We start from the raw sequence: 13,658 nt of genomic DNA on the forward strand, positions 1-13,658 counted from the left end.
ACATGAATCATATAGTATGGGCAGGCATACATGGTTTTAATCTACATGGTTAGAGAGTCTACTGATTCACATCTAGCACGGCTCCATTTCAATATGGAGTAAATCTTGGAAATACTCTGAGCTGTGCTTAGGCTCTAATGATTAATGAAACACTTTTCCTCCTTGATGTTAGTTATTATGTGCATAAGGGGATAAAAACTTCTTTAGGGAAGGCATTCTTTCCATCTAAATTTTGCTATTTCCTGATCCCTACCATGTCTGGGACAAAAGTTATACCATAAATGTTTATATTGCATAATTAATGGCTTTGGGTTATTGCCTTAATATATCTGATCATTCTTGTTTGATTCTTAAGTGTCGTCCTCCTAAGGAATGACATAAATGCTGGCTGTTTTTTTTTTTTTTTTTAATATAATTAAAAATCTGAACTACATTTTCTATAACTACATAAAGTGTTATATCTTTAAATTCATGACTAACAAATCACAAAGAACAGTTATTGTGTATTGTTTTTGAACGTATGAAGATGTATTTAATTATTCTTGTGAAAATATTAGATAGAAAGATAAAACCTTAAGGAATTCAGCATTAACTTTTTAAAAATAGTTTTATATTTTGATAGGAAATTTCTCACATGGAGAATAGTTTTGAGGCAGATGCAGAAGACATAAAAATATTAAATTAAGCCCATTTTAATTTTTATGTTCCATTTAAGATTACAAAGTAAATATGCAGTTAGACTAGAACTAAGGTCTGAAAACCTTCAATGTTTATTTTATTTTTAAAAAATATTTTTTCTGTTTTAATCAAGATTTGCTTTTCCCCACTCCCACTTGAATCTCTCATCTACAAAAGAGAAAACAAGGGGAAAAAATTACAAATATGTACAGTCAATTAAAACAAATTTCCATTGTTCTTGTTCCCATCTTGCCTCCCTACTCCCCAAACCGTTTCATTCTATATTATGAATCCTGTTTATCAGGAGGTATTAAGTTTCACCTTTAATTAGTCTTCTGAAAATCTGTTAGTCATTAAGAGTTTGGCATAACAGTATTCCATCACATTTACATGTCATAATATATCAGATTTCTATCCTTTGCCATCTTAAGAAGTTATAAATATTTTGTATATCTTTTGAGTTTGTGTTGTCTAGGACCTCTCCCTTAATCTACTCTTTCTCTAATTCTTCCTTCCCTCTTCTTTTTTCCTCTTCTATCCCTGTTTAGTGAAAGGTATTTCTGTATTAAAGTGTGTGAACACGTGTCTGTATATGTGTGTTCTTCCTTATTTTGATCAATTCAGATGAAAGTAAAAGCCTTTAACGATGACCATGGCAGAAGTCAAACATCACCACACATTTATACAATGTTCTAGGATTTTACAAAGTAATATCATAACTACTCATATTTACATAGTACTCCTAAGTTAATAAAGTGCTATCCTTACAATGATTTTATGAAGATAGTAGGGCAAATATTTTGTCTATTTTATAGATAAGGAAATTAAACTGAGGTTCAGAGTGTAGAGAATCACAGATGGTGGGGGAACTCTGGGTGAGGTATAAGATCCTTCAGACCAGAGGGAACCTGCTGACAATGTCTGGTTTGGCTCCCCATCTTCCCTTGGGGCATCTCACCCTTCCTGAGAAGTCAAGGAGGGCGTGACCACTTGGGTTCTACTTGAAGCAAGGGATACTTACAGTAAAGAGGCACTTACATATCAATAGCAGGGTGTTCATAGTTAGCACTTGCGCAGTATGATGTGATGATAGAATGGTTCTATAGTTGGCACTTACTCAGGATGCTGGGGTGATATAATTGTACTAAGGTATTTAGGGGCTGAGAGAACTTGAAATAAATTGTCTCCTTCTTTGACCATCCTCATGGGTCTTCTGCTTCATCACTCCTCCACTAAGACCAAAGACTTGGGTTGGCCCTGAGATATTCCAGAGAGCTAGTCTGGATGGTATATTTCAGCACCCCAGCGTGGGGGCTCTAAAAAGCATAATACATTTTAGCATCCCAATTTGGGGGCTCTAGGAAGCACACTACAACAGAGAGATGTTAATAAGCTTGCACACAGTAACAGTCAGCAACTATATCAGTACAACAATTCAAATCTGGGCATCTATAAGTACAGTGTTCTTTCCCATTATACTATCATGCTGAGACTGAAGTCATAAGAACAAAATTTAAAAGAAACAAAACAACAATAATAACCAACTTATTGCTAAGTCTGAACTGACCCTACCTGGGCTCGTTCTTCATCAAATTCCAAGCAACCCATGCCATCCAGTCTCTGTAGATCAATCCAGCCTTTCCAGATGACACAAACACCATTTAGAATCATTGGAGCCTTTAAATATACCTGAAACACAGTTTTAACAGAAATCAGCAATGAAAACAGATAAACTCTACCACCTATTTAAAGGTCAAAGGAGGTTAACAGAAAACCTCCACTTTTCTTAGGGATGGGGGGGGGGGGAAGATAATAAACAAATCTATAAAAGCTGTGAAATGGCATATAACCTCAATTTCTTGACTAATTTTCAACCTGGATTAATTCTATCAAGATCTTACTTCTCTTGGTTCCAACTTCAACAGTTATCCAATATTAAATAATACATAAGAGTAGGATTATAGTTAAATGGTATTTATTGCCAAACATTAAACAACTTGTGGCTATTCCACATCTATATGTTACAGATACATCAGTCAAAATCCTTTGAATTAGATTTACATCAAACTATTTGTAAAATGTTTATCACTCCAATTATTAATATTTTATTCCTCTGCAAATTATTTTGTATTTAACTTGTGCATATTCTATATCTGTTAATAGAAAATAGTTTGCTTGAGGGGCAGAGACTTTTTTATTTCTATCATTTCCTTGTTATATCTAACATGGTATCTCTCAATTTAATCAGTTTTTAGATTTTTCCAAGACAATTTTAAAGCCTTTTGTATTTAATGCTAAAAATCAGGACAGAAATAAAGAAAAATTTAATCAAGTATTTCGTAATTTAGATAAAATCACAATGAACAAAGTTCAGTATAATCTCTTATAAAAGGGTAAAATATAAACAGATAAGATCAATTCTTCAGAATCCAAAGAATTGAACTTTTTCCCTTTATTTCAATTTTGGGGAGGGAAGACAAAAACAAATTCAGTGATATTCAATATTTAATAAACAGTCAAAATAAAAACAGCTGTCAGAAAATGTTGCAGGACTGGTACAGATATTTTAGCACAACTATCCACACTTAGTACTACTTAAAAAGTCTTTTATACCTCATTGTATTACTGAAGTAAACTTGGGCTCCCTGTAGGCTCTGCTTAAATTCTAGCAGAGTCCAAATAAGTTAGAACTACTAAATACCAATGAACAAACTGTGTGTCTAACTGACTATGCCTAGTCAGTCATGGAAAAACATGTTACATTACCAGACTGGCCACCAGAGGATGAATGTTTTCTGTTTTTAAATTGTAGCACATTATTAGGTAAGTAAAAATGAGAAACAACACTTACCTCTCTTTGTGCTGGTTCCTTTCCACTTATACATTGCCAGTGGCAGAAAAGGTGCTTAAAATATCTAACTACTATTACAGTAAAATGGGAACTAAAATTTAGAATTACTCTGAAATTAATAAGCAGGTTCACTAGATTACATGTAAAAAGGCACAAGTCTGATAAGTTTTAAGGAAATCATCAACAAAGATTTGAAATGAAAAACATTCTTCAATTTGAAAATGAAAAAAATCTTAAATTTTCTATACATTTGGATGACATTAAGATTTAATTGGTTTTTTTTCTTGAGAAGATATAGTAACCTTTCTCTTTCAATAGACAAATTTTAAATATTGAGCCCCTTCAAAAAGCCAGGTTTTGGACAGATGTCAAGCTGGTAACTTGAAGCCTTCTCAACTAAGTTCAGACTGTCAGAGATTTCACTCTACTACAAGAACCTTTAAGAATCTATGAGTTGGGGCAGTACACAGTGAATAGAAAGCACAGACCTTGGAGTCAGGAGAAATTAAATTCAAACCAGGCCTCAGACACTTACTAGCTATGTAACCCTGGACAAGTCACTTAACCCCCAACGGCCTCCAAATAAACAAACAAAAAACTAATAGTTGTCTTTGAGTCCAAATTTCATCCCTATAATGATGAAATTTGGACTCAAAGTATCTCAGATACATATTTTTTTGTTATAGTGAGGACATTCTATTCATTTATAGTATGATGAATCAACATCTATATTATTCTCCTGACCCAGTTTACTTCAATTACATATATAAAATATTTTCAAGGCTTCTCTGTATTCTTCATTTCTTTATTTCTTATGGCACAATAATTCTCCATAGCACTCATGTATTGTGGTTTATTTGGTCATTTCCTAGCTGATAGATATCTACTTTATTTCCTGTTCTTTACTGTTATAAAAAGTGAGACTATGAATATTTTGGTGTTTATGAGTGCTTCCTTTTTTATTATTTACTCCCTTGGAGTATATTACTTGCAATGGGATTTGAGTCAAATTGTTAGTATAATTCCAAATTGCTTTTCACAATGATTAGTCCAAATTCCAGTCCTATCAGCAGTGCAGTGTGGCAGTCTTTCTACGACCCCTCCAACATCATTCCCAATTTACTAGATGTGAAGTATTGTTTTAATTTGCATTTTTGTTATTAATGGTAGTAATTTAGAGCTATCTTTTCTATTGATTGTTAATCATTTGCCAATCTTCTTTTATGAACTACCTGTTGCTATCATTTGACCACTTATTGACTAGAGAATGTCTTTATCCTATGTGTTTTTATTAATCCCTATAAACATCTTGGATATCAGGCCTTTTCTGCGATATTGACTACAAAGATGTTTTCCCCAAATTATAACATCTCTAATATTCCAACAATATTTTAGTTGCTTTAATTTGTTCACACAAAAATGGTTTTTTAATGTCACGTAATTAAAGTTTTCTAAATTGCCTTTTGTGATCTCCTCTAATTCCTTTTCCCTTTTTGGGTAAGAATACTTTGTTCTAGCTGAAAAAAGGACATGTTCTGATTCTCTTCTAATTTTGCTACAGTATAATCTTTAATATTCACACTGCATATTCCCATGAAGTTTATTCATGTATATAGTGTAAGAAGTTAGACTAAACCTAATTTCTGCCAGACTGACAAGAATAAAATTCATTTAGTGCTTACTATTTATGTACCCCATACTAAGCACTGGAGGATACCGTTAAGCAAGATAAACACTGTTCTCAAATAGTTTCCATTCTCATAAAAGAAGACAACACATAAAGGTAGGTATAGAGCTGGAAAGTTGGGGACATGCTTTAGAAACAGATGAGAATGACTGTACATGAACAAACTATATCAGTTTGCTTACTATCTCAGGGAAGCAAGAGGGGAAAAAGGAAGAAAAGATAGAATAGAGAAGTCAAAAAAAATTTTTTTAAATGCTTAAAAATTTGTTTTATCATATAATTGGGGTAAAATATAGTAACACTAAAAAAAAGAAATAGATGAGTAGGTTTTTAAAAAATTTCAACTACATAAATTTCAAAAGGTTTTATGTGAACAAAATCAATGCCATTAAGATTATTGAGGAAAAATTTGCATTAAATAGTTCATAAACATGGTTTGGAAATCTAGGGGGCTTTGGAAGGGAGTTTGGAAGAAGGCGGCTAGTTACAGTGTCAAAAAAATGCACAAATCAACATCCTGTAGATACAGCTACGAATGCAACCAATCAGTTAATCAATAAACATTATTAAGCATCTTCTATGTTCTAAGACAGGAAAAAAGCAGTCCTTATACCCTAAAGGAACTTATAATTTATTCTTCTGGAAACCTTCTGGAACTATACATTAAAAGTCATTATATAATTCATAACATTCAACTAAGGGATCCCACTACAAAGTATCTGGCCACTGAGGTCAAAGATAGAAGAAAGACCCCATCTATGTAAAAATATTGAATGCTGCATTTTGGGGGGGGGGGCAGCAACAAAGAAACACAAACCTGGAATCAAAGTAGGTAATGATTGACTGAGGAACAGTTAAATAAGCTGTAATAAATAAATGTAACAGAATATGATTCTATTGCTATGTTAATAAAACAGGAAACTACCAATATGAGGAATTCAGAGAAATTAAGATTTATATGAACTGATACCAAAGTCATCAAAATTATGAAAACAACATAAAATAACTATAATTATATCAATGAAAAGAACAGTAAATGAAGTTTAATTCAGAGGAATCATAATGGCTCAAATTGGACTTGCAAAAGAACTAAGAAAACATTTCACTTTTATAAAGTAGTGAGGGGCTATAATTGGTGAATAATGTTGCAAACACTGCCAGACAGGGCACTGATTAGTTGTGCTTAGCTATTTTTCTTTGTTACAAGGGAGAGTTACTTTGTGTGTTGAGGTAGTACCAATGGTAAAATCTGAAAATTACTGTGCTAAAACAACAAGAGGTATTAATAACACTTATTTTAAGGAAAAAAAAAAGGGGGGGGGCTACAAACACCACAAAGAAACAATGAAGAGTTACTGGTAGAGATTAGCTCGCCAAACATTACTGTTGAGTTGTTCTCTCAACACTTAACACTGATTACTGGCTACTTGCTTTGTTACCACTTGTAACTATGTGTATTATTAAAACTTTTTATTTGATCAGGTTTTTGCAATTTCTTTTTATAATGACTCACTAACTTCAGAAAATATAAAAATCCCTGGTTAAAAGTAGACATAAACTTAGATAACTTTCTTCATTTACCTATACCAAATTATAATCTTTGTTTTGTACAAGTTCTAGTGCCACCTCAATGAAAGCATGGATTTCATTCATTACTTTATGTAACTGTGTAACTGAGAACAACATTTCAGGCAAAACTAACAACCATGACACGAAGACAAAAGTGCCTTGTGGTAAGATTTGGGGATGCCATCTCTTCCCTTCTTGTACAGGTTGGGCAAAGAAAGTTTCAAAAGTTGTGCCTGGCCCAGAATCACCAAGTTAGTCAGAAGCAAAGCTGGGATTTGACCCCAGTTCCTTTATCTCCAAATCCAATGCCCTTTCTAGGCTCAATACTACCAGCTTCACTGAGTTCTGATGGCTTTTGACATAGGAGTTTTCATACAGTCTACTATTAAGGTTTAATTAATATTAAATTTTAGTGGTAAAATTTAATGGTAATTAGTGGTAAATTTTTAGTGGTAAAAGGTGATAATTATAAGTAGAAAAATTACACACAAAATTCTACTGAATAAATCTGTGTTAAACCGGTGCTAATCATTTGTATATTTATATATCATTTGTAAATGATATATTTATCATATTCTTTTTTCCTTATGATACAAAATTACTTTTCCTGTCAAAAGACTCCATAACCCTTATCAATACAATGTACTTATTTCATTGGAAGAAAATAAGACTTTATTTCTTCTCCCATTTAACTAAGGGAAATCATCTGCAGTTAAAGCTAAAACCGTTTAACCACATATTTCCTTCTGTTCAGATAAGTGGTAGTTCCCTCCTCTACCATGCTGAGGAAAAAAAACCCCTGAAAATATGTGTGCATTTATGATGTTCAATTTTGTCCAACATTTTGATGACCCCACACACATCTACACACATGAAACCTGGCTTCTGACCAGGCTTCTGTCTTAACTTCATACTCTATCCCACAAAAAACATCATCTTCAATACCTCATACAAAAATAACCAAGCACTGTCTATCTATTCTCATTCAGAACACCTCGGACAATTTTCTTTTTCACATAAGAGAAATCAAAGTTCAATAGCAGCAGGGTGCCTATACATTGGGGGCTGCAATGGTAGCTCTAATTCTCTAGTAGCACTCAGGACTACTTTGTACTGACTGTTTTATTTTTATTTTTGTTTTTGTTTTTTATTTATTTATCTATTCTATTTATTTATTTATTTTTTGTATTGACTGTTACTAATGTTCGGACACTCTGTTTTCTTGTGGGTATTCCTTTTATTGACACAGATACCAACTCCTCTACAATTTAACAAGACAATCTTTGAGAGTAGCTGTGGCTAAAAAGTTCACCGTACAACTAATGTGGTGGCGAATCCTGGGGCCACCTTCAACTGGATTGGCTCTCACAAAAGACAGACGCAGTTGACAGCTAGGCCCACCAACACTTTTGAGCTTGATGCCCCACCTTGCTTTCAGCTTGGGCCCCACTGGTATGTCTACCCAGAACTCAGGGACAATTCTATATTACAAAGAGGTATTGAAGGAGGGCTTAAGTGAAGTGACTTGATTAGAATTCATGTTTCTTTACTACCAGTGAACTCCTTAAGTTCAACAATAAGATTTTTTTAAAAAATTACTTTTATATCTGTTAGTATCTGAGAATGACAAAAATGGTGTTCAGATCGTCCTAGTGTGGAGGCTGGAAGAGTAGATGTGAACACAAAAAAGGGTCATGATTCCACTACTCTGGGAAGCTCCTTTCATTAATACATGAAATCACAATGTAGATGATGATTTAGCCAGAATCAAAGGAAGATGCTAGAGGAACAAGAAGGCTAAGTGACTGTGTCCAGAGTAAAAACAGTCACTACATAGGGAGGGGGTCAGCATAGTTGGCTCCAGTTCTTATGATTCTAAGTCTACCTCTCTCCACAATGGTGATAAACGAATGCAGTCCTGTGTTCTTCAGAGGAAATTCTTGGTACCTTTATGTATTCTTGAAAACAACTCCTCTTAAGTAATTGAGTTGGGGACCTATTGTCTCTTGATGGTTTGGCATTTTTCTTGTAATTTCTTAATTTCATTTAAAGCTAACAAAGATTTATTTTTCACTGAAATACAAATATATTTCATTTGAGAGTTTGGAAAGAAGCAGTTTATTAGATTATGTACTCATTCCATTGTCTTTCAAGAACAATTAAGTATTTTAATTGCAATTCCTTCCATAAGGTAAGGGTTTCAACTTGTAAAGATTGTCCAACTAGCTCAGCACCACATAAAAACAAAAACAACTATCTAGCTTTTTAACTGACTATTTTATTGCCAGGGAATATGTTTTTTAAAGCACCATAGGAACTCAAAGAAATATGGATAGTCACTTAACAAAATGTGTGTTTTCTCGACTCTGTCTTCAGGAAATAACTGCCACCATCACTGATATGTCTTTCAGAGAATGTCTGGCACCTGGCAGTCCTTGAAGGCTTCAAGTGAAATAAAGTGAATATACCTCTTTCAAATTTGTGAAGCATTTCTCATCCATGATCTCATTTGATCCTCAAAGACTATTGGTAGACAAAATATAATAAAGATGAAAATTCACAGGTTAGAAAGGAAGAAACAACTGAGCCTTAGAGAAGTTCCTTATGGTGATATAGCTGTTAAGTTTCATGAGGCAGATTTGAACCCAAGACTTTTTGACTATAAACCATAGCTAAGAGAAGGAAGAGACCACAGAAATCATCTATTTTGACAGCAACATTTGATAGGTAAGGACACTGCAGTCCAGAGGGGGAAAGTCAAAATTACAAAGGTAAGGAAGTGGTCAAGCTCAGATCTTTCTACTGCCCAGACTGCATCCTGTTGCTTCACACACAACCCACTGGAAGCTCTAAGCTTCCACTCAAAATACAGTACAAGTTGTGTTATCTGTAGCTCTACCAATTATCAGTGAGCATTGCTAATGTAAATTTTACTCTAGATTACACAAACGCTACCCTGTCAATTTTCATGATGTTTGTAGAACACATCATTTTTGTAGCCAAGAGTGTATTTTAAAAATGAAAAATATATTCATTTCATTTTTCATGCAAATTCTTCCCTAATATACCCCCCAATGCATATCTACAGCCAAAAGCCTCAGGCCAAAACCCAATAAAGTTCATTAACATTATGACCATATAAAAAAGTAAAGCAAATGAATGGAAAAAGAATCCAAAAGAGAACCTTAGAGGAAGCAACTAAAAAATTACCTTTTATATATTGAAATTAATCCAGATGCAAACAGTTACTTAAGCAAGTTTAGAATATTATATTGGTTCAATATTAGAATTTTAATAAATCATTTAACAACTACTTCTGGAACCCTACCACATATGTAATATTGTATAAGATACAATGAAAAGTTTAAGAAATAGTCAATGCCCCTTAAAATCTGACTACAAATAGAGAAGCAGCAGCAAAGAATGTCAGAGCTGGAAGTGGCTGGAAGAATTGTTGAGTTAAAACCCTACAATTAACTGATGAGAAAACTGAAACTCAAACAGGGGTCAAAATCTTGTTCAATGTCATAGAACTAGTTAGTGACAAAGTTAGAAATAGAAACTAAAAACCCAGAGTTCAATGTTCTTTCCATTACACTATGACAGTTTTTCTTTATCCTTACAAATGTTAGCACTTCTATGACTTGGTTGCAGGAAGTTAATTTACTATTTATTCAGCAATATCTATATTCAAGATATAGTGAACAGGAATGCAAGGATAAATACTTCTTGAGCTCAAAAACCTATTAAAGGAGATAGAGTCACACAATACTCAAATACAAGGCACAATATGACAAGTTTCAGGCAGTGAGAAAGAGCAGTGGATAGAGAGCTGAGCCTAGAGCCAGAAAACTTGAGTTAAGATTTGACTTCAGATGCTTACTAGCTATGTGAACCTGGGCAAGTCATTTAACCTTGTTTGCTACAAACTCTATTTGCCAATGAACAATAACAACATGACAAGTTTCATAAATATGGTATAAAGTGTTATGCTTAATTTACGAGGATAATAAGTCTACAGTTTTGAAGGTAGTAAATGTGCAGTGATTATGACACAAGTAAGGATGGTAGAAAAATAGGATAGGTTACACAACTAGGACTTTGTCAGGGATAGAGATAAGGATTTGGAAGTCATTAGTAGTAAGTCCTGTAGAGAATAGATGAGTTTTCTATGGTTGAAGTATGGAGAGGTGAAGACAGAGTATTGGAAGGGAGAGAGAAGAAGGAAGGGTTAGTAAAGAAGACAAAGAATTCTGAGATAGATACAAGGAAAACCAAGAAGCAGAATGGTCAGCTATTGCAAATGCCAAAATGAGGTCAAGTAATATTCAGTTAACTGTTGGTCATGTTCAAGTTTTTGTGACTCAATTTGGGGTTTTCTTGGCAAAAATACTGGAGAAGTTTGCCATTTACTCCTCCAGCTCACTTTGCAGATAAAGAAACTGTTATAAGCAGGGTTAATGAATTACCCAAAGTCACACAGCTGATAAGTGTCTCAGATCACATTTGAATCAGGTTTTCCTGATTCCAGGACTGATGCTCTACCCACAGTGCCACAAAGCTGCCCAAGTGATATAAGGACACAGAAAGGGCAATTTGGCAAGTAAGATCATGACTGATATTTAAGAAAATAGTTTCTGAAGAATGGAGAGTAGAAGCCAGATTATGAGGCGCTTAAAAGATATAAACCTTAACAAAGGGAAAGGTCACAGATTCTAAGAATTTGGCAGAAAAAGGTAAGAATAGATAGTAAATAAAAGGGGCCAAGTAGGTCCAACAAAGCTTTTCAAGAAGGGATTTTATTGTTGATATTGTTCTTTAGTCTTTTGTAATCATGTCCAACTCTTAGATTTGAATTCAGGAACATGAGTTGTTCTGACTCTAGGATTGGCAATATCTCCCCCTGTGCTAGCTGCCCCAAAAAGAGCAAGTTCTGTTTTATTCTATGACACGTGGGGAAATCCCAGATGAAGAAAGTCTTTAGATCAATGCAGGCTGATTTTTTGGGGAACTTAATAGTCTTAAGAAAATTACCCAAAGCAGAAGCTCCAAAATCTCCCAGCAAAACCCTAAATCAATTAAAATGTAACTGGGAAATGTTTAACAGAACAAATAGCAATACAACACAACATAGATAATGTTAATTTGTGGGTTTTAAAGCCAATATGTGGTCAGAAGAATGTTTCTATTTGGATTTTACACTACTGGACTAGAGTACTGAAAGGTTAAGTGACTTCACAGTATATGTCAAAAATAATGTAAAAAGTAAAAAAGGAATGAAATATTCAATAGTAAATCAAAAGCAAAAAAGTAAATTTGAATGTCATGCTTTACTAGTAAGAAAGACTATTAAGACATAATTCTGCTTTTTTTATAACTTGTATCAGAGTATTCTATTTCTTTAATCTCAATCTCAAATGGTAAATTTGTAATCATTTCTCAATTACTCAAAAGCTATGTGACATTGGAAATACTATTTGCTTTCTCTGGGTTTCTGTTTTCTCCTCTGTAAAACAAAGATTGAATAGATGATCTTTAATGGTTTCTTCTATCATTAAATTTCTATGACTAATATAATTCTTCTCAAATCTCGTACATATTATGATGAAAAGTTTTCTATGCTACCTCATTTATGATTCTTTTACCATTTGTATTGCAAAGGATGATATTTCAGATAGAAATTAATATCTCAAAAATAGGAAAAGCTAATGGTGCAGGGATCATGGGAAGGCAGGGACACTAATATACTGCTGGCAGAAATGTAAAGTGATTTGGAATTATTCTAAGAAAGTGGATAGGTAGCAGAACCAGAGATTCTACTGTTAGGAATAAACCCCAAGGCTAAGACAAAAAGAAATATACAAACAAAAAATTCTAGCAGCATTTTTTTTTCTGGTAGCAAAAAAGTAGAAACAAAGTTGATTACAATGAATTGTAATTCCTGAACAAATTGTGGCATGTGAATGTAATGGAATATTACTGTACAGAAAGAAATGAAGAACAGAATGATTCAGATAAGTTTGAGAAGACTCACCAACTGCTCATTAGTAATTTTGAACTAAGTACCTCAAACTTGCTGTGTCCAAAAAGTACTTATTTGTCAACCACAAACTGTGCTCTCTTCTGAATTTCTTTCTACAATCTCTGAATCAGCTACAACTCTTTACTCTCTTGCATTCACATAGCCAATCAACTGAGAGGAAGTCTGATGGAGTAGAGAGTGATTTGGAGTCAAAGTACCTGTGGCTACTATTTCCATATACTCCATCTAATTACTCTGAGGACATGAAGAAGTTTAAAATGTGCAAGCAAGACAATCTATCTATAATCTCTTTATACACTTCTTTGATTGGTAATAGCTGACTGGCTAATCAAATAAACTAAAATAAAAAAAGCCTTTGGAGGCTTTAAGTAGCTGTAGAAATTTCTACTACACTTAGTGCTGGATTCCAAGTTTAAGATTCCAAGATTAAGATTGGCCATAAAGTATCAAGAGGTGTTACCCCTTTGCCACACATATATCTTAGATTTGAGTCATACAACTATATATTATGAGTCTATTTTCCCAATGAACCTGTTGGTATTTGTGGGAGAGTGCCCCAGGCTTTTACAGAGTAATGTTTAAAGCTATTGGCTGATTGTTACTTTAAAACATACCAGTGGGGGCTCATGAGTTATATTGCTACAAAACAAAACCCTTAGAATTACTCCTAGTGCCTAGAAAGAGCAATTCTTTATCACCATCATTAGAGACCTAATTTACTAATATTAGCGAAATGGGGATTAGGGAATATTAAATGGGTTTGAATATTAGCTCTAATTCTCATTATCTATAAAATCCATGTTTGTGGATTTATGGCATAATTTTGGGTC

The 13,658-nt window shown here is 33.7% G+C and overlaps 1 protein-coding gene across 8 annotated transcripts in view; it reads right to left on the reverse strand.

The window, feature by feature from the left end:
- The window catches only part of CBFB (core-binding factor subunit beta), a 95,905-nt gene that overhangs the window by 45,849 nt on the left and 36,398 nt on the right, over positions 1–13,658 (reverse strand). For all 8 annotated transcript variants that reach the window (XM_051975052.1, XM_051975051.1, XM_051975055.1 and 5 more), the window contains exon 4: positions 2,251–2,367. In XM_051975052.1, the coding sequence (XP_051831012.1) occupies positions 2,251–2,367 (117 nt within the window). The remainder of the gene's footprint in view (positions 1–2,250; positions 2,368–13,658) is intronic.

This window comes from Antechinus flavipes, chromosome 2, assembly GCF_016432865.1.
Source record: "Antechinus flavipes isolate AdamAnt ecotype Samford, QLD, Australia chromosome 2, AdamAnt_v2, whole genome shotgun sequence".
Classification (NCBI taxonomy): Eukaryota; Metazoa; Chordata; class Mammalia; order Dasyuromorphia; family Dasyuridae; genus Antechinus; species Antechinus flavipes.